At 37.8% G+C, this 22,312-nt stretch overlaps 1 protein-coding gene across 2 annotated transcripts; it reads right to left on the reverse strand.

The window, feature by feature from the left end:
- Positions 1 to 255: 255 nt before the first annotated feature.
- Positions 256 to 20,353, reverse strand: LOC139725157 (8-oxo-dGDP phosphatase NUDT18-like). 2 transcript variants are annotated; one of them, XM_071636247.1, is made up of 8 exons: positions 20,234 to 20,353; positions 13,718 to 13,945; positions 12,049 to 12,238; positions 9,818 to 9,944; positions 8,529 to 8,619; positions 5,684 to 5,824; positions 2,087 to 2,186; positions 256 to 1,072 (listed from the first exon to the last, which is right to left on the reverse strand). In XM_071636247.1, the coding sequence occupies exons 2-8, from the start codon at positions 13,786 to 13,788 to the stop codon at positions 842 to 844; spliced, it is 951 nt and encodes a 316-aa protein (XP_071492348.1). In that variant the 5' UTR covers positions 13,789 to 13,945; positions 20,234 to 20,353; the 3' UTR covers positions 256 to 841. The 2 variants fall into 2 exon arrangements, with proteins under 2 accessions (XP_071492348.1, XP_071492349.1); XM_071636248.1 differs by having other exon boundaries at positions 13,718 to 13,948; positions 20,234 to 20,336.
- Positions 20,354 to 22,312: the final 1,959 nt, after the last annotated feature.

The following is a 22,312-nucleotide window of genomic DNA, read 5'->3' on the forward strand; positions in this document are numbered from 1 at the left end:
TAACCAAAATATAAATTGCATAAAGCAGCATTTTTTTTTTCAGTGAATTCACTCTATAGACCACTTTCTCAGGACTTGTATAAAAAAAAAAAGATAAGCAAAATAGTATAAAGACCGCCTTATACAGATGCCAATCACAGACCACATGGCAGGGCCGTCTCAATCTTATCTCTAAGTGAAAAAACAACAACAACAAATAATTCATTAGAGGAACTGGCTGTACCATGCATGATATTTAAGGGGAGAATTACATTACCTTGGAAGTAATGGATTAAAATCTCAAAGCGACCCTTTCGTTGAAGGATGCCTATTCATGTTGGAAAATAAAAGGATAAAAATATATTTGTTCCTCACTGCTTTAAAAGCATGACACTTGTCTGACCCTTTCGGTCAATTTTGTCATGTGGTTCTTTGACATCGAATACAAATCCCATACATTTTGGAGATGGAAAAATAGCTGCTACCTTCAATCACTTGATTGAAAAAAAAAAAAAACGGTAACACCAAGACATGCTTTTCTCAATCCTGGAAGTACTGTGACTGGTGTACTCGATAACCTATATGTAACTTTTTCAACGGTGAATGCAGCACTAACGGTTGAACAGAGAAGAATTTAAAGGGGAGGATCCACACACCTGTACAAGCCCACTTCTACCATACATGCAGTGATGAAGTCACTGCTTCAGATTTGGAAACTCGGGGCCCTCCTCCACATATGTTGCTCACGAGATATTACGGAGAGAAAGAACGCAGGTGATGAGATGGTGTCCGAAGGTCTAGGGTCTAGGACGAAGGATCGGCTCCAGGGACGAGATGACACCCAACAGGCGAGGGGTCATCATCAGGGGCAGAGGACGCTCATCCCGGAGCGAGTCCTGCTGACCAGCTGTCTTTTGAGGTCGTTGCTGGTGATCGCTTGCCATGCATACTTGGGGTTGTTTAGCTCCCGGTCCACCTCAGCAATGACAAGGAGGTCGAGGCAAACACCATCGGCCTCCCCGTGCGGCGTGCCACAGTGCTCCACGCATACGATGTACTGGGGGCCGTACGTGTTCCTCCCTTTAAATACCTCCTGAGAGGGGGACAAGGATATGATGCAATTGGGTAAAGTACATGAAGTGGGGCACAAAACTGTGTGTGTGGCAGGAAGAAATTTTCTTGCACTTATCCCCAAATATCAAAATTTCAATCGTGCAGGGCACACACTACATACTTCTGTAGGCATTTTTCATGAATTTTAAAGTCTGTATATCAGTTTAGGAAAGTAAGCTGCTCTGATGGAACAGTAGGTGTTTAAGCACCAGCACTTTTCTTTAAAAGTGGCTCAATTCAGTGATTCAGTGATTCAGCAATCTGTAGCAATTTGCCCTCCATATATAAGTACATGTATTTCTATTGTATCTATCTAAGTATCCATTTAGCTATCATCCATCTATCATCTCTGTATCTCTATCTACAAGAATATCCATTTACACATTTACACATATTACACACACAAAGACACACACTCACAATGATTGTGTTTATAGCTTTGTGTGCAGTGCGAATGAGCATAGAGTGGAATTGTTACTATGAGATCGGATATTACGAGAGACCTGGGCACCGTTTCACCAAAGTTGTCAGTCTCTGACAATCACCATAGTAACAGTCAATGACCAGAGCTTCTTAGGCAATCAAAAACCAAGGATTTTTCCGAAATTGTCAAAGACTGACAACTTGTCAGAACTGACATCTTTCATGAAATGGTGCCCAGGTATAACGAGACAATTTTGCAGGTCCCAATACTTTCACGTTCTTCTGTTTGTTTGTTTGTTTGTTTGTTTGTTTCTTTGTTTGTTTTTTATTCCTGGGGCCCGTTGCATAAAAGTTACTACTGTGGTAACTTTGCCATCCAATGGTAACTACTATGGCAACAATACTCAACAGCCAATCAAAATCAAGAATTCAATGGAAGTTACCATTGGATGGCAAAGTTACCATAATTGTAACTTTTATGCAATGGGCCCCTGATGTGACAAAGACATTTCAGCGGTCCAAAGCAGCTCAATATAACAAGGTTCTTCTGTACCCGATTAGTCTCCCTCACCTTTTCAAGTCTATGCAAAGAGTCTTCAGCCTGCCAACCGTCTCGGATGACAGGGAAGTGTAGAGAACCCTCGGTGCTCATCAGGACATCAAACGAGTTCCTGAAAATAAGACACAAAGACTCTCTGATCACTGGAAGGAAGCACAGATGTTTCCACATAAAAACCACACACCCAGCATTAACCCATTAAGGACGAGTTCTGAGTACACTTGAGCAAGTGTCTATGGGAAATGCGTGTTGTAGCAAAATCAGCCCGTCCTCAACAGGTTAATAAAGAAAGAAAAAAATAAAGAAACAACAAAAACGAAAAAAAAAGATAAACAAGCTAAAACCAGGTTGGCAGAAGAAAGAAAATGCTTTGTCTGTCTCGAAGCTACAATGTTCTCTTTCCTACCCCAAAAAAACCAAAAAAAGTTGGCCTACTAAACAGACAACCCATAAGAAAGACTAGAAATGTCACTATTAAGGCGACTGGTATGCCTCCGCCATGATGCATGGTTCTCCCAACTAAAGTCTATAGTACGTCTTGACAATGCGTGATGACAGTTTCACATAGTTGGCAAAAAATCAAAATGACATATTTGTCACAAATGTGGTGATTGTTCACTTTCTTTGAAGTAGGTTTAATTGGATCAATGGTTACATTGTTTAAGAGAGCAGGTACAATTGTATTAGGGGATTTGACAATTGTTACTTGACCTTTAACCCTTCTGTATGCATTGAATAATTTCCAAAGTATGGAGAAAATGTGTAATTTCAGCATTGAATAGTAACATTTTAGAATTTTAACCTGGCCTTTGATCCTTTTAAGTTTGACCCTATGACCCTAAAATTACCCAGGGAATCACTGACAGGCAGTACATGCATGATACATGTATGTATGAAGTTTCATGATGATACCTTGAGCCACTTCTAAGATATGGAGGAAGGAGTGAAATGTAGCTTTTCACTTGACTTTTAACCTTTTTACCTTTGACCATTTGGCAAAAAAAAAAAAACCTTTCCCAGTGATTTTCTATTTGGTAAAACATACACTGAGTTTCAAGAGAAATCCTCCAGGCATTGCATAGATATGAGTGAAATAGTTACGGAGTTGACCTTTACCTTTTCACCCTCGACATTTGACTCAGTGACCCCAAAATTCTCAAGAGAATGAGTGTCAGGCAGTACATGCATATGTTCTAAGTTCCATGAGGATACCTTGGACCATTTCCGAGATATGGAGAAAATATGAAATTTTAGCACTTTCACATGACCTTTGACCTTTGACCTCACATCCCAAAACTTTTTAAAAGAATCTTTCTCGGGTAATACATGTATACCCTAACTTTTAAGAAAATACCTTCAGGCATAGCATAGATATGGGGGAATAATGAAATTTTGCGCACTTGACCTTGACCTTTGACCTTGAGCATGTGCACCCAAAAGTTGATAGGCACAACTTCATCCACTTGTGCATATACATGCCAAGTCTCATTAGGATACCTCAAACATTCTTTTAGTTACGCTGTCCACAAAATTCATTACAGACAGTTGGAAGGACGGACGGAAGGAAGGACGGACAACCCGAAAACATAATGCCTCCGGCGACACTTTCTGGAGGAGGCATAAAAAAACAACAACAACAACAACAAAACATACCAACATCCTGAGCACACAAGCCTGATGCAAGACAAAGCAAACAAAGCAAACAAAGCTACAATACAATCCCACTCCTCATCCCCTCCCCCTCAAAAAAAAAAAGAAAAAGAAAAGGCGAACAATTTCAACGAATACTGCTGAATATTTTGATGACCCTCAAAAAAGTACATAAATCCTTCATTCCTGTGAAATGTAAACATGGATCCAATTTGCAGAAAGATGTCAATGGGCAAATTCGCCCACGCAAGCCACATTCTAGTGAAAAAAGATGGAAACCCAATCTGCCATCTTCACATGTGCATCATTTATCAGTTGCTGTTACTATTTCTGCACACAACATGGAGTAGAAGGAAACATGCTTTCCTAAATTGCTCGCATTCCAATGAAATTTAATCCCCTTCAGAACACGAACTACCATGCCTATTTATATGGACAAATTCAATTGGTGGTTACCTTGAAAGCTGGTTCAGTTGCCTTCACCAAACAATTGCTTACAGCTTCAATAATAGCAACATCGTGCCAGTGCAAATGCTATTCGTAGGAGACTAAAGGCAGGTTTTAGATGACGTATTTCAAGTGGCAAGCATGTGTGGAAAGGAGTTCCTCATAGAGCAGTAAAATTCTACAATCATCTTCTAGCAAATAAACACTCATAAATGCACGCACACACACATACACACACTTTCTATTGTGTCATCACAAAGCAATTCTGATATTGTGTGCTGCTTTGTAATGTCGGTATAGGGTCCCTCCACAATATTGCATCCACCACATGATCTCGCCTTACATTTTCCCTTTCTTATGTTTGAAATTTTGATCCAAACTATACAACAAATATACTCTGCCTAATAACAAATTTCTTGTTTAGAGCTATAGGTCTCGGTGCCTCCAAAAGTACTATTCATTGATGGGCTGGGAAAGTCAGATCTTTCTGTAAACTAGGGAAGATCTGGCTTCACAATTTCTATTTGTATTTTTATATATCTATTCCCCTGCCAGGATAGCTCTGTTCATGAGAAGTTGGATTCCATATGGGGTACTTAAACAAAATAACATTACATATACATAAGTGAGGCATTTACACACACACTCACACACACACACACAAAATTATGGGTGGTAGCATTGACATTGACCTCATATTTACAGAGGAGGGAGCTTCAGAATTTGGCAACACCAACGTTCAGAGGGGAAAAAAATTTCTGTGCACGCGCAACATTGATCTATTTATATTCTGTATTGTCTAAGTTTTCAAGACACGTTCTATGCAAGTCGTGTGTCGGCTCGATTCATTATTCATAATGCAGAGAGCAATTTGATGCACTGATCATATGGGCATACTAGTGAAATACAAAATCTGTAGGCCCCACCACTACCTGCTGTACTTACGGTGGCTTTCCTGTTAATACACAAGAATTCAGCCCCACGTGGCGTTCAAAGGTACATAAGCACAGTGGGCTTTCTTTCAGAGTATAAAACTCCTGAATGTGGCCCCACCAAAACGGCGTTTAAGCTACACGTGATTGATACAGGGACGGGGCCAATTTCTGCAGCATAGCACCCTTCTTCCTTTCTATTTTTTCCTTTCTCCTTTGTTTTTTATTTCTTTTCATTCTCCCTTATGTTCTCGGAAAGACTTCCTAACATCCCTCCACTAATTTAACCACAGATGCAACCCTAACCTAACCCTAACCCTTAACCTAACCTAACCTTGCTTGCTAATGCTGCACACATGCACACTACGGTGGGGACTATTTCATGATTTTGCCATCATATGGAGGGTTCATTTCAGTTTGTACAGGTTGCGCCCTTGTGCAATCTAAAGCTACTTTGCGACACAACCCAGAAAGAGAGGAGAACGGCCAACACGATTGTCTTTTTAAACGTCCGCATTGCTAATCTAAAGCGCCCTCATGTGAAACGGGGAGGAATGTGGAAGGATGGGATACAACTCACTGTCTTTGTCTGACCATAACGATCCTCATGCACATGTGTTTGTGGGGGTGAAGCACCGGCATGAGGGCGGGATGCCTCTCCGTGGCCGAGTTCTGCTGGTAGACCCGGGCCAGCTCAATGACAGGAAGAATATCCCTAGATCTGAAAAAAAAAAAAACAAACAAACAAACAAACAGTAATAAGACAACATGCCAGATGCTGTAAAAGCCATATTCTACAAGTCCAAGCAACAGTTACATTTTGTATCAAAGCTTTCCCACCAAGAATAATAGGTAAGCATACAAAATCTGAACTATTGTAACTGCGCGGATTTATAAACTTGCCAAAATATGCAAGAATGTTTGCTTACAGATCTTTACCAACAAGGGTATCCAGAAGAATGTTGGCTTAAAGATATCAACGTGGATATTCAAAAGAAAACTGATTTTTCGATTATTCACCAACTATCCTCAGTCACTGCAATTGTCAACATACATTTGTATCTAAAAAACTTATCTGGATTCAGTTGACCACTCATTCGTATCCCTAAAACAATTTCTGCTTCTAAGTGATTGTGAAAGAAAATACAGCTATATCTTTTTTAAGCTACACTGTGGGTACAAAATAACCTTCATACATGATATATTGGCAGAGACCATACACTGAGAACAGCTTCAATATGACCTCCTATGAGAACCTATATCAAATGTTTGATCCACTATAATGACAGAGACTCCAACCCCAAGCACCTTCTGATCTGCAGATTCTCCCGCCCGAAACCCCTAACAAACGGGAGACTCCCAAGTTGACGTGTGCGAAGCGCGAAGTTCCTAGGGTTTTAGATGGTCTCTGGTGCTATCTAAGGCTTATTTTTTCAACATACGATAGCAATAAGTAAGAAATCCTTTCCATCGGGAGACACAGAGCCAGGGCAGGAGAAATTAAATCTCAAACGGGAGGACGGGAGATTTTGCGAAAACGGGAGGGTTGGAGTCTCTGTAATGATGTAGCATCCACATTATAGAATGTTTTGACCACATGATGACAAATGGATTTCTTTAGTTCCCTTCTCTTTAAAAAAAGTAAAACAAACTAACAAACAAACAAACAAAACACAAACACACACACACACAAAAAAAAAAATCAGAATTCACACGATGATTCAACTATCCATTTTGGGAGGGGTAATGAAAATAATAATGACCATAGTAATAGAGATGATAAATAAAACTAGTAATTATGACAATTTAATAGCAGTAGAAACAAATTATGTTGATGAAGATATGAAGACAAGAATGATGATGATGATACAGTAATATTGATAATCATAATAATGATAATGATAATGATGATAATAATAATAATGATAATAATAATAACAAGGAAAAGCAGAAATTACGCGGTGCGTGATGTCCCCGCCGGAAGTAGCATTTTGTAGCAAAATGTACAATATAGGTAAAAAATCAAGGTCAAAGGTCAAAGAAGTCAAAGGTAAAAATTCTGTGTACAAGTTTTGAAGCCCTCACCTAGTTCCATCACATAAAGCAAACGGAATTGAAATCGGGTTAGAAATGGCGAAGGAGTAGCATTTTGTAGCAAAATGTACAATATAGGTCAAAGGTCAAGGTCAAAGGTCACAACTGAAATTCTGTGTAGAAGTTTCAAAGCTCCAATGTAGTGCTATCATATAAAGCAAACAGAATCAAAATTGGCTCGTAAATGACAGAGAAGTAGCAAATTGAAGATTTTGATCACACACGGACCCACACACAGACAGACAGACAGACACGCGGACATGCGGACTTACAGACGCACGGACACACACACGTACAGAGCCCGTTTCATAGTCCCCTGCTCGAGCTTGTTCGGCGGGGACAATAATAATAATAATGATAATAATAATAACAACAACAACACCAACACCAACAACAACAACATCAAAGTCTCAATCATGACAACGAAAAGATGTTAAGAAAAAGGAGACAAAGATTAGGTAAAAATGTGTCCATGCATAACAAAACGAACAAAACGTCGCACCCCTCGATTTTACGTGAGGACTCAAAAAAGGTGAAACAGGTCACCCAAGTCAACATTAAGTTTTTCATATTTTCTGAAAGAGCTACCCTTCTTCTACATATTCTTAAGTTTGGATTCATAAAATGAATGGGAAAGTGCACTTTCAGCAGTTTTTCTACAACCCTTTTTTGTAGAGTAGTGAGATCACGTACATGTCTTAGAGGCCCCCTTTCATTTCTTGATAACCCTTTACACGCTCTTCACTTTCAAGTCTGATAACTTTGAAAGGGGTAACGCTACTGTTTGAAAGTTGGCATTAATCGTGGAAAGAATGTTTCAATGGAGCACACACAATTTCACTTTATAATCTGATAATCCCTTCATTGTCGTTGCTCAAGTGGTTGTCTCAAGTTGTTTGTCCCATTCATCGCACAGCTAGCACGGTTTGGTAAAGATTAAGCGCTTGAATAGACATAAAGACCCTGTACTGCAGAGCCTCTTTTCTCGGTTCACGCTTTTCCAGAGTGTGTGCTTTCTTTCCAATATCTAGATAGGTTAAGAGAGTCCCATTTCAATTGAGCTATACATCATTTTAAAGCTTGAGTCTGCTCTTTCAGAATCTGCCCTTTACTAAAAATCCTTGTCTGATAACTTTTTGTTGGTTTTGTGATGCAGGGTCACAAAAAAAGACAAAATGTACCAAACAAAAAGAAGTCAACTACACGCATCTCTTCTCTCCACTACATGTTCTGAGATGAAAACATGCCTCACCAGCACAACATCCAGAACAAATGTGATGGCATAATTTACAAAACTGCATCGGAACGGATAAACCAAAATCTGAGCAGACCTGAGTCTGAGATTAGCAATGTCCATCATGGAGCACCACTTTGCTTGGAGTGACTCCGAGTCTGCTTCATTCTGGGTCTTGAGAGATCCACCTAGGATTCAGGTTGGGGGGGGGGGGGGGGAAGGACATAAAAAGAAGTCTTTGAAAAGAGGCTGCTGCTGAAGATACCTGTATAGAACCCTACACAAAAGTAATATTGAAAGGAGAATGATACATAAATATACAGAGTATTCGGATTGAATGAATGAAGCACTATCAACAAGAACACAGTGGTGAAGTTTGAGGAAAACAGGACTATTGTTCCCTAAGTTATGAATTTTTCGGTGCTGCCATCACGGGGTGAGAAGACTACAATGCGTTGTGACATCACTGCAGGACGATGACATAAAGAAAATATAAGGCGAAGTCAATATACAGTCAATGTTACCTATTTAAAGTCAAATCTATTTGGACTGAAGAAATAGCTTCAATTTTTCTCGAAAATTTGGCTTATGAGGGATTAAAATAAAAAGAATATGAAGAAGAGCGGACTTGAAAAGACCTTTGACTTGGGCAATCATTAAACTTATGCGAGGTTGACTTAATCAAGGTTGACTGTATTTAATTTAAACATACGTGTATAGCCAGATTTCTGTATTTTTCTTAGAAATCTTTTATACAATTGTATTCATTTGTGTATGTGCGTATGTGCGTGTGTGTAATTACTGCCCTCAGAGCTTGTATAAACTTACCCTCATTCTGTGCGTGAACACACCAACACGTGTTACTCGCATGCAAACAAGTCTAACTATTGAAATCAAAAGCAGAATGATGCTGTAAAATTTGACATTTTTGCTCCAGTATTAAGATGAATTTATGTCTTTTTAAATTCCATGGTATTGGATTGATATCACCATATTAACAGCGATATATAACAAGCAAACATATCCAAATGCTTTTATTTTTGTGCTAGTTTCTGGTCGCATGAAATACATGAAAATTTCCACTTATACAGTAGATAATATTAATAGACACCATCATTATTCAAAGAATATTATGGAGCTTGAACATACTAGGTGTTAGGCCAATAGATGATTAATAAACAGAATCCACAATATCTGATACTAGATTTCGGCACACATACACTGACTAGTAATTCATACCTAACAACAGCACAAATAAATGGGGAGATTTGCACTTAACCTCTTTTTTTTTCTTTGTTAGAGGGTGGAAATTCGTTGTTTTCTTTGTGTTTATTAATATGTCCTTTTGTTGTACACGTGCATGACACCTCTACCCGTTATACCCACCAGTAATGGTGCCTATAAATGTAAACCGAATCCAGTAGCCAGCCAGAAGGGAACACTCCACCTTAACAATACTCGTCGGTTGGAAGTCAAAGCCGGCTTCTTCTTTAACCTCCCTCTTCACTCCCATCTGTGCACAGACAAGAATGCAGCATGATACAGGAAGAAACATGCAATTTAATGTGTGACCCTGCATCACAAAACCAACAAAAAGTTGCCAGTCATGGATTTTAGTTGAGGGTAGATTCAGAAAGAACTGACTCTTGGCTTTAAAATGATGTATAACTCAATGCAAGAGGACTTTCGTAACCTATCTAAACAATGTAAAGAAAGTACAAATTCTGGAAGAATATTTACTGAGAAAAGAGGCTCTGAAGTCTACAGTCTTTTAAGTATTTAAATTTCACAGAGAACTGTGCAATGAATGGGATTAAAAAAAAAAACACTACGGAAAAGTCTGTAGCAACCAAAATGAAGGGACTATCAACTTAAGCTAAAGATTTCCGGCTTAAGCCAATTCTATTCATGACTGATACTAACTTTAAATGCAGCAGCAATATAGTTTCAAAAGTTATAAGCGCTGAAAGTGAGGAGCGTGTAAAGGGTTTTGCAAAAATAAAAAGTGAATTTATGCAGGGGTTTACACTTTCAATGCATATTGTGCTTCCAGTCAAATTTCATATATCAGTAAGCACGATTAGTTTTTGCTTTTATTGATCAAAATCAATAATCATTACAAATATATTTCATGCTTGAAACAGTGTCGCTGACAAGTTTTGCAAAAAAAAAGAACAAAACAAAACAAAACACACACACACACACACACACACACACAGAAATACATTTTAAAATATTAAGAAAAAAACCCAATGATATGCATTCTTTAAAGAATACTTTTTTTTTTTGATGGCACAATTTTTGCTTAGGACACTACAAATATGTACACCAAATATGTCTCTTTGAATCATTATTTAGTGCTTTATAATAGTCTGTTTCTACGGAGTGTATATACAGTACATTCTGCATAACTAAGCATTTGAAATTATGATAAGTTTTCTGAAACATCAACTCTACAATTATGTAGAGTACGTTGCAGGTAATGTGTGTGCCTAATTGTGACTGCGTGATCAACAGCCAAAATTTGGAGGGGAAAGGGGCCCCAGCTCTATCATTTATCTAAATAGTCCAGCCTAGTTAGGTTTAAAATGATACAGAACACCTTATACATCCAATCTCTTTTTTGAAGTCATATGATGCATTAAAGGCATAATATTCCATTTGCAGATGAAACAAAACCCAGCATTAGTGCTTTAAAATAGTTCTAAAATGTAAGTTAGGGCCAGAAACAACCAACCTCTGTAAAAATTTGAGTCCATATAATGGATGTTAAGTGTTGTTAAATACACAAATTTTGAAAATTTGTTATAATAAAAATGTTTCCAGACTAAACTGTCTACAGATACAGTTTATTGAGAAAAACACTGATATCTCTTTATATTTTAGGCTTCATTGAGAAAATTTTTATATTGTAGGATGTTTTGTGACATAACAGACCTACACATGATGCATCAAATGTGATATCTTCAACATTTTTGAAATCACTGCTCCCAAAGGTAAGCTGGACCTTTAAACCTCTGTCATCTAACAACTGAATGGGTGAATACACATTGTATGCCTACTATGATTGTGGTATTTTTTCCCCCCTTCCTTTCTTAAATGCAAGATCTCTTCCGTGGCAAAAGGTATGCATATTAATGGTTATATAATGCTCCTGATTATGAACTATCCAAATCTCAGTTTACTGTGTGCCATGTATTTTGTGAGTATATTTCGTAGACTGGGACTAGTACGAGAATTTCCATGATGAGAGATCACTTGATGGAATGAGAAAGAAGTGCTATTAAGGCACTGCAAAAATTAACCACAGACATCGAGACAATAATACACTGGATAATGCAGTTTTGAGGGTTATAAAGTTAAAAGCATCATCACACACTTCCTTCATGCTCACTCATCTTTATGATAGCCTTTACCATTTTCCATAAATGCTCAGAAAGAGCGCGATTTGTTTTTCCTTGATGTGTAAATCACATGACTCGATTCTCATGGCAAACTGAGACCCACAATGAACCATCTTCATGCAATGGCACTCTTTTTTCCAAGTGTGAATGACCTCCACCTTAGGTAGTCGGTGTGCGGAATGGCTCTAGCACTGGCCACATTGAGACACTTACCTCTAGCGTTTCTTCTCGCTCCAACCTCCCCGCTGGCAGGTACCACTTCTCCCTGCAGGATTCCTTGGCTTCCTGTATCATCACCACCCGCCCATCTTCATCCAGGATCACCGCGGCGACAATGATGATGGCGTTGTAGCCCAGGATGGTGGGTTTTGAGTTTTCTACCGGCTTGCGATATATGTCATAGCTGTTCACGCCAAGGTGAAGGCGCATGAAGACAAAGGAATGCACGATGGTATGAATGCAAGAGAACAAGAACAAGAACAAGGGAAATCCCCGAGCACAGCTGATTGATCGAGGGAAGTGATATAATGCAATGATGCATCATGAAACTTACTGCATGTGAAGATGGCAAACAGTGGTAGAAACTTTTGTATTTGCAATGTGTATAACGTACACGTATATCTATTGGCAAATTGTCTGATTGGACAACAAACAGTTGGCGAGTGTTTGAGAACTAAAAATGGCATTTCAGCTGTGCCATGTACGAATAATGTCTTGTCTCTTATACTCTTTTTCTCTCGCAGTCATTTATATCTGTTTCTACAAAAAAAAAAGAACTAAAAATGTTTATTTGTCAGATTTCACAGGTACCAATGCTCATAGATACACTACAATGGAAAGAAAACAAACTATTTGGAGTCTTTGATTGTAAAAGACTTAGTATTTGAGAAGTTTAGATGAGTTATGCCTCATCTGTAAGCAGTAATGCCTCTAAGCAGTAATGCATGAATGAGTAGACATTTCATTCACATTTTTCTGTGAATGATTCTCTCACTCCCCCCCCCCCCCCACTCCCATAAACGGAAACTGTTACAAGTAGTTCATTAGCTGCAATCTCACAGAGAGAAATACACTGTATATCTTACATAATGAAGTTAGGCTTCTTTATATGCACTTTCTTGACTTTCTAAATTACAGTACGTGTACATTAGAGTAAATAAGAGCACATTTCTAAGTGTCCTATTGAAAATCTGGGAAATAAAGTTTCTTTCTTTCCATTTAGGTCTGGTTTCATATGTGTATATCTAGAATTCAAAATACTTGAAACTGTCAACACTCTCATTAACTCAGTCATGAAAAACTGTCACCTCATACAGTTTTATTCAAAAGTTATGAAATGTGTTTAGGTATTTTTTTTTTCTTTGTGTGTGTGTGTACAGGAGAGAAATAGGTAGTTTAGAATCAAGAGTGGGAGATTATATTCCCTTTATCTGTTACTGAGCTATTACTGTACACTGTAAAAGTTGATTTTTGTGCGACTAATTTTTTGCACTCAGCCCGGTAAGAAGAGTTTCGCGTGTTTTTAATTCCTTTTACAGTAATGGCAAATATACCCTGGTAGGTACAAAAACATCTGCCTTCTGACGGAGCGAAATCAAGTGCTATTTCGAAGTCCTAGAAATTTTGTGTGAAATTCCCTTCTGATTTCCATGAAGATCATTTAATGTTCTACCAAGTGTGACAAAACAAATAATCATAGAGCTGTCAGCCAGCAAGGATGGCCAATGAAATCAACAAAAATTGCACGCATCATGCATGCATTTAACTTTTCAGTGGGATTGTCAACTTTTCTCTAAAACCCGAGTTCCCTGCTCATTCACTGAACCCATACGTTTCGGGGAAAATTCCCCTTCAAGCTTCAAGACATTAAGACAGTACTTACTTTGTGAGAGGTATACTTGGAGGTTTTCCAGCCAATAGCTCTCCAATGGCAGCATCAATGTCGGCCATCATGGACCAGTGTTCGGTTAGAAAGCAATTCCCGTCACAGACTCACAACCGTTTTAATCTTTTTGCCCGGTTGATCTCAGCATTGTAAACGGATGCATGTACTGTATGTTCATTCCTGCAAACAGATGGCCAACTTGGAGGATCCCACACACTGAAAAATCTGCTGGGAAATAGTAACCTGATGCTTTTAAATGATACAAATTGCAACACGACTTTTGGCTTTTGCTCTTTCCACAGCTGACTTCCAGAACACTTTCTTATTAACACAGTTACAGCTGCCTCAGTGCAAATTAAACATAACCTTTAAAGATTTTGATGCATTATGTTTGTGATTTTACTTTCAGCTAAGAAAATACAGGGCCACTTCAAAAGAATATCATTATGAGGGGTTAACAACTTTTTGTAATTATTTTGTAATGTCAACTGCTTGCATGTTACAGTTGTACATTAATTACCCAAGGTGAAAAAATTGAATGGATACAAATTTGAGGTCCATCTTTCTTTCAATGCGAACTGCAATATATCTGTGGTGAGAGATTTGAATTCCTTTAACAAACAAACAAACAAAATCAGAAGAAAATAAATGAGTATCTGAATATAAGAACAACCCAAGTCCATGGAAGACCATTTCGAGTAAACTTAAAAAAACTTCATGTCTTTTTTATTTGTCCAATAATATTCTATTTAAATGTGATGGTAAGGCAACATTGTATATACAAATTAGAACATTATGACAATTAACATTTACATTAATTGTGGAGAGGCCATTCTGTGTGATGGACTTGGGTTGTTCTTTGATTCATATGCATGATATTCTGACATAGAGATGAGAGAAGGACGAGAGAGGGCGCGGTAATATGAATGTAAGAATGACCCAAGTCCTTCATTCTTACATTCATATAAGATTTAACTCATTCATTTCAGGCTTTCGGGGGTAATTAGGCTTTATCATTTATACACAAGATGAGTCCATGCACAGCTACAATTTCCCATATCAAACTGAATTTGGCCAAAAATTGGACTTGGGTCGTTCTTTATATTCAGGTCATCAAATGTAAGAGATAAACGTGTGCTAAACTCTGTCTGCACAAAAATACGACATGTAACTTGCAGCATGCTACAGTTACATAATACAATGTAGGTACATTCAGTCATACATTTAGGACTGTATTTTTCTTCGTTCAGATTGCATTTAATAGTGCAATGCAATGCTGATGTATGATACCATGTTGTACTCAAAGAAATGTGATATGCACTGAATCTGCCAGCTCATATGGGCAAGTCCAAGATAATGCGCGCGTTACGTATGGGACATTCAGAGACTTTTATGAACTGAAAAATAGTGTTAATGGTCTTTGATCATATTGAACTTCATCATGGTGATTGATATCTAGGAGAAGTATAAACATGTAAAAAATTGAGAAAAATGACCTTGACAATTATATTCTAGAAGAGAAAATATGTGCCGTTACGTATGGGACCAGAAAACTTTTGTTTTTTTTGAACATTTTTTTCAACCTCAAAACTCTCTGAAAGTATTTCATTCTACAACTTGTAACTCACTGTGATGAAAGTCACAACACTCAAGATTATCACAGGTAAGTTTCATGTCATTAGGCAAAAAGCTCTAATTACAGGTTCTAATTAAAGACAGACATGACGTATTACGTATGGGACAGTTACGTATGGGACAGTTTGTCCCCCATTCATTTAGTGTGTGAAGAACCATGTTTATGGGTATTTTGCATTTTTTTTATTGTAGTAAAATCAGTTGAAACTACTCAAATACTGATCCAGATTGTCAAGGAAACATTATTCCCCGAATATTCACCATCATAATCATAGTCAATCATATTTTTATATTTTTATGACCAACCTGAGTATGCATGCCCTTTGTCCCCCATTCGTTTAGTGTGTGGAGAACCAAGTTTATATGGGTATTTTGCAAAATAATTTTGCAAAATACCCATAAACAAATTTTTGCATAATCATTGAGGTAGAATCAGTTGAAATTACTCAAATACTGTTCCAGATTGACAAGGGAATAATATTCCCCATATATTTACCATCATAATCATATTTAATCATATTCTATATTTTTTATGATCAACCTGAGTATGTATGCCCTATTTTTATCAGGATAGTTACTACTGAAAAATTGAATAGTTTAAAGTGTTTACTTCCATTGATGAAGGGCAGTTTGCCATTTAGTTTCAATAAAAAATGACTTGACACAAGAAATATGAATTTCAATAAATAAGCAATACCTGCTGCGTGGAACCCCAGTGATCAAGTAGATGATGTCTGTCTAGCAGTCAGGTCATTGATTCGAGTCACACCTCAGTATGTATACCCATGAATTTTGTCGTGGCTACTATTGAAACTGAATAAGGACAATTTGTGTATCACTTGCAATAAGAAGGAATCATATTACTTTATATATTTTTTGTATATATCACAACCATTTCAAATTGAATCTCCGTCACATAAACTTTGAATTCCTCTAGCTAGTCTTAGGATTGTATGCTCTTTAGTAATTCATATAATTGGTTTCCAATCATCTCATTAAATGTTGAAAACTGAATCCCCATTTCTACAAAAACTATACCATCCCTTTAATGCTGATTTTTTTATTGTGTATTTTGCCATTTTCCCCTCCCCCTTTCTGAAAATTGTTCAGTCAAGTACATGCATTGTTTCAAGTGTCTAAAACTCAAAAAGTAGCTACAATGTTGGGATGCTTTCTTCAGGATGATCGACCATTTGTGTACTGAGAGACCTTCCAAGCTAGCTACATGCATTCACATGCAATATGTATGAGGATGTCCCATACGTAACGCATTTGTCCCATACGTAACATTATTTCAATGCCTAATAGAATGTATTTCTTTTACTGTTTTTTCTTTTTTCTATGATATTTAATTTCTCTAAACAATAAATTAGAACTTTCCAAAAGAGCATTACAATATCCTCAGCAATTTCAGAAAAAAACCTAAAAAAATGACCTCAATTTGTAACGTATAGGACATCTCATGATAGGACACGAGCTAATTTGCATTTATAATCATTTGCATAATCCATAAATTTTTATACCAAGTTAAAACTATTTGATGAACTTCTTATGTCCACATATTAATCAAATATCATATGCTTTCCTTTGAACTAATATGAATTTTTATAAATGTCCCATACGTAACGCTGTGTTTCACATTTATGCAAATGAAGCCCTTGAAATTCGCATAAACTTACATAATATCATTTTTTCCTCCATGGAAATCAAAACTTCAACTCATAAGCTTCAAAATGATTTGCCTTCTGAGGGGACCTTATCTTGGACTTGCCCATATACAGCTGTACATTCAAGAGCAAAACAACTAGAACTCTACTACTGGTACTAGAGCTCTAGAACCTTTCTAGTTGTTTTGCTCTTGAATGGTACTAGCTTCCAACTTCTCTGTACAAACTTTCTAATTGTTTTGTTCTTGAATGTATTAACACGTTACTTGCTAGGAAATAGAAGCTTCTAACTTCTCTCTCTAACCTGTTAGTGCCCTACGCCAATAATTACAGTCAAGACTCTAGAGGAATTAACAACTTGGGTCTAGTAGTATTAAAAGACATATTAGTAGGGTATAGTATTAACTATCAAGTATTGTGTAAATCAATCAGGTTCTAACTTGTTAAATCTACTCACTTCCTAAACATAGTACTAGACTACTAGTCTAACATATTAGTACAATAGTAGCTCCAAACTTCCAGTTGTTCTGCTCTTGAATATATTGGAGGATATCTGTGATTGCCGATGGCCCACAAGCGTTCCACTCTGTGATTACCCTCAATTATGTACTATCGATAGTATGATTGAGGGTAACACCACATTGTCATCCTAAAGCCCCTAAAGAATCTGCAGCTTGTTTATTCCAAAAGTATAGTATTGCCTCAAGTAGAGCTCCATGCCATTAATATTGCAGTTTCGAATATCATGACTGTCCTGTTGATTCTGAATCTCCGTAGTGAAATAACGCCATTTTATATACGTGTAGTGCCTGCAATGCATTGTCTTTGCGCGGCTTAAAAGGGCACCTCAACATCGCCGCCTCTGTTTGAAAAATGACCGCACGAACGTCTATGGCAAGCCAAATGCTCCATACAATCACTATATCAGTACACTTACGTTTATTGACTAAAGTACCAGTTAGTTGTTCGAGCGCTAAATTTAACTTCGTAATATTGTGAACGAGCAGTTGGCTTGCCATAGACGTTTGTGCGGTCATTTTTCAAACAAAGGCGGCGATAAATTGGGGAGCGCTGCAAAGAAGTGGAGGAAACAACTAGAAAACAGGAGGAAACAGTGGAAGAGGTGAGTCAAAATGTGTACTGATTAATCCTGTATATATTTTTTTCAGATTGGTTTGAAAACCAAGCTGAAAAAAAATAATAATAACCATTCTTATGCGGGGGGAACTGGGTCGAAGTTGCTTAACCAAAATGGTTGAAAACCCTTCGCAATAGCGTATGTACATTGTATCAATGGTGTCTGTCTAAGAAGCGAAAAACTGACACAGCAAATGTCATTATATTGTAGAATGAGAAGTTTTTCGTGGAATTAGACATACAAGTTTTGTACTTGACGGTCAACTCAACATCGGCACCCCCTACCTCAAGAGGTAATAAATGCGAATTTCACAGTCATGCGTCGTGTTCACAATTTACAAAATGGATCCATGGTAACTGACTTAACCATGTTTATTTGGTTAGACTACTTGAGAGCCCCTAGTTTATTTATGATTATAAATATGAGTTTGTTTTTAGTGTCTTCGTTTTATATCATTATTTTAATAGCTTACAGCGCTTAATCCCATGGCCATGCACACTTTATCGTTCTATATGGTAACAGCTACATGTATGAATATGCAGGGTGTCTGTCAAGGTACCCTGCCGATATGTGGTAAAATACCCTTGGTTTTAAACCTAAATACTAGATCTAGATATATAATAGATCTAGTCTATACACAGCCTAGTCGCCTACAGCGACTTGGCTGTGCACTGTATAAATTACATTTATTGTCAATATTGAGTTAATTCAACGGTTGAGTAGACCTAGACAAGTCTACGCTGTAGGCTAACCCGCCTGAGAACCTTGCCTTTAGTTTACAATGAATAAATCTAGATTTAGGCCCTACTTGCATTGTTATTTGTGGTGAATATTGGTGTTTCTTCTAAAGCCAGACTATTTGCTGACGATTGTCTGCTTTATTCACCCATCTCACCTTCCCAAGATGTCGGTATTCTTCAGGATGACCTAAAATCACTGGAAAACTGGCAGGACACCTGGCTTATGAACTTCAACCCATCTAAATGTACTATTACTTTTGGCAAGAGAAATCCACCCCACAACATATATCAATTTTGTAATTCCGAATTGAAGAGTGTTTCGTCCCACCCCTATCTGGGCATCACCTTATCCAACACCTTAAACTGGAACCCCCATGTTCAGCAAGTTCTTAAGAAAGCCCAAAATGTGCAGAATGTCATCCGCAGAAACCTATGGAACTGTGATACGAAAGTGAAATCTGCTACATATCTGGCCCTAGTGAGACCCATACTCGAATACGCATCCTCCGTCTGGGACCCTACCACTAAACACTCCATTAATTCTCTCGAGCGAATCCAACGGCAGGCAGCCAGATTCTGCACGAATACCTATACCAGGGAAGAGGGATCTGTTACAAGGGCATTATCCGAGTTGGGCTGGGAATCGCTCCAGACAAGGAGAAAGCATCAGAGGCTTTGCATGTTGTACAAAATGAAAAACGGCTTAGTCAACGTCCCCCTATATAATTATGTCCAACCCAACGCACGTGACACCAGAGGCAATAATCAAAAATTTATTCAACAACGACACAGAGCTACAGTTTTCCGGGATTCCTTCTTCATAACGACTGTTAAAGATTGGAACCAACTCTCCAATGCAGTGGCTCAATGCCCATCATTGTCCCTGTTCAAGCAAAATTTGATGCAATTTCAATAGTCGCGCTCTATCCACACGTAGACTTCTACTAGTGCTTCTCTACACAAGTTAGCGTGGATGTGTCTTCCTGGACATTTTGCTGACTAAACCATACAGATACAGATACAGATACAGAGGCAGTCTCGAATCGTATTCTAACGTTAGATCTCGAATGCACAGGTAACGATACACAGTCAGTAAATTTACACAGCACTTGCACAGTTATTAGAACTAGACTTGGTCTAGACTATCTAGATCTAGTGTGTAATAAATACAGCCTACAGGTGGGCATACTTTTTCCAACACAAATTATAGTGGACGGGTCTATGTACCGATGCACGACTGAGCAGATTGAAGTCTCCAATAATGTTGCAGCAGCCCCTTTATCATGTTTATAGATCATGAGCTATATAATGCACCCGTAACATCTATACTTACAGGACATGAATCGCAAATTCTCCAAGACACCGATAACATCACTCTTCCCTGTTTAGCTGCTAGATTACCATTCCATTCGCCATTAGCATGCATGCAGCGTGGGGGTCCGGGTGTTTCACGAAGATCGAACTCCAAAGCCCGTTTCCGTGTACACAGTCTACTGGATCCTTTTCGAGAGCCCATGGCCATAGCCATGCCATTTGTCAGTAATTGCAGGGGGAAAAATGGTATGCTGTGTGTGTCGTAAGTGTTGATCAACTTTCTAATGAAAATGAAGATTTTGGAGACTTTTTTTTTCATGTAGCCATTGACAATACAAGATGAAATAGATAACAAATGAATCCTTTGTTATTAAGGCCTAGTAACCATTAACGGGCCTCGAATTAAAGGCATGATTTACTATTTGAAGATGAAACAAAAACCCAGTGTTTCAAAATAGTTCTAAAATGTGAGTTAGGGATGGAAACAACCAATGAAGAAATGCCAGTACAATCAATGTTAAAGGGATGTTACAGTATTGGTGGAGCTGAGGATTTGGCTTTTAACTTTTTGCGAGATACCAAGAAACCACTTATGAAATTGTACAGAACATGCCATTCTAAGAGGAATTCAAAGTTTATTTGATGAAAGATCGGTTTTGAAATGGCTGAGACATCCAAAAACATCGTAATAAAATGTGGGTCCCACATTTTATTATTGCTCTGTTTTGGGTATCTCAGCCATTTCATATAACCAATTTTCATCAAATAAACATTGAATTCCTCTTGGAATTACATGCTTTTTCATATTTCATAAGAGGTTTCTCATTATCTCACCCAAAAATGTTAAAAAAACCTGAAGTTAGGTCTCAACCAAAACTATACCTTATTGTTATATATAAACAAGATGTGAACAATAAAAAATAATATAATAATATAATAAAAATGTTTCTAGACTAAACCGTCCACAGTTATGGGTGAATGAGAAAAACAGTGATATCTCCTTATGAGTATCTTAGGCTTTATTGTAAAAATGTTATATGGTAGGATGTTTTGTGATACACCTGACCTACACATATCCATCAAAAGTGATATCTTGAACATTTTTTTTTTCATCTCACTGCTCTCAAAGGTAAAAAAGACCTTTAAAGGACAAGTTCACCTTCATAAACATAAGGATTGAGAGAATGCAACAATATTAGTAGAACACATCAGTGAAAGTTTGAGGAAAATTGGACAATCGATGCAAAAGTTATGAATTTTTTAAATTTTTGAGTTGGAACCGCTGGATGAGGAGACTACTACAGCTTGTGAGTCATATGCGTACAACAGTATAAAGAAAAAGTAAAGAAAATTCAACATATTTTCACTTTTTTCGCATAATAAAAGAGCAATGGACTTGCCTCTTTCTAAAGGCAGGGGGAATAATATTACCCATAACATTTGTCAGTAACGAGTCGGGGGAATGTGAACTTTTTGCAAAAGATGAAATTTTGTGAAATTCTCTTTATATTTTCCTTATATTGTTGTACGCATGTGACATCTAAGTTATTCACACACTGCAGTAGTCTTCTCATCCAGCGGTTACTGCACAAAAACTTCAAAAATTCACAACTTTTGAACGGATTGTCCAATTTTCCTCAAACTTTCAATGATGTGTTCTACTAATATTGCTACATTCTCTCAATCCTTATGTTTATGAAGGTGAACTTGTCCTTTAATTGACGGCCAGTGGTCGTCGATGCCTCTTTGGTTGCCCCCCCCCCCCCCCCCGAAAAATTACATTCCAATCCAAGGCCGTAAATTTACCTGCCATTTTTCTTTGGGCCGTCGTGCCCTTGAGGGTTGTAAAAGGTGTGTCCTTTTAAAAATGGCCTTAACCTTTAAATAAAAATCTAATTTCGAGCCCTGCTTTAATGATAATTTGAAACGGGTGGAGATTAGGCTAATAAAATTGAACATGGAAACCATTTTGTAAAGGCGCTCCTCCCCCACTTTTCACTCCTGGATCCGCCCCTGAACTCAATAGGACTACCAGGGTAGGGGAGAGCGGGGTGAGTTGGGACGCGGGTCAAGTGGGACACGTTCTCTGAATTAAAAA

Source organism: Diadema antillarum, unplaced genomic scaffold (assembly GCF_040938485.1).
Source record: "Diadema antillarum isolate AM-2024a unplaced genomic scaffold, OU_Dant_1.0 seq00000017_RagTag, whole genome shotgun sequence".
NCBI classification, from domain to species: Eukaryota; Metazoa; Echinodermata; class Echinoidea; order Diadematoida; family Diadematidae; genus Diadema; species Diadema antillarum.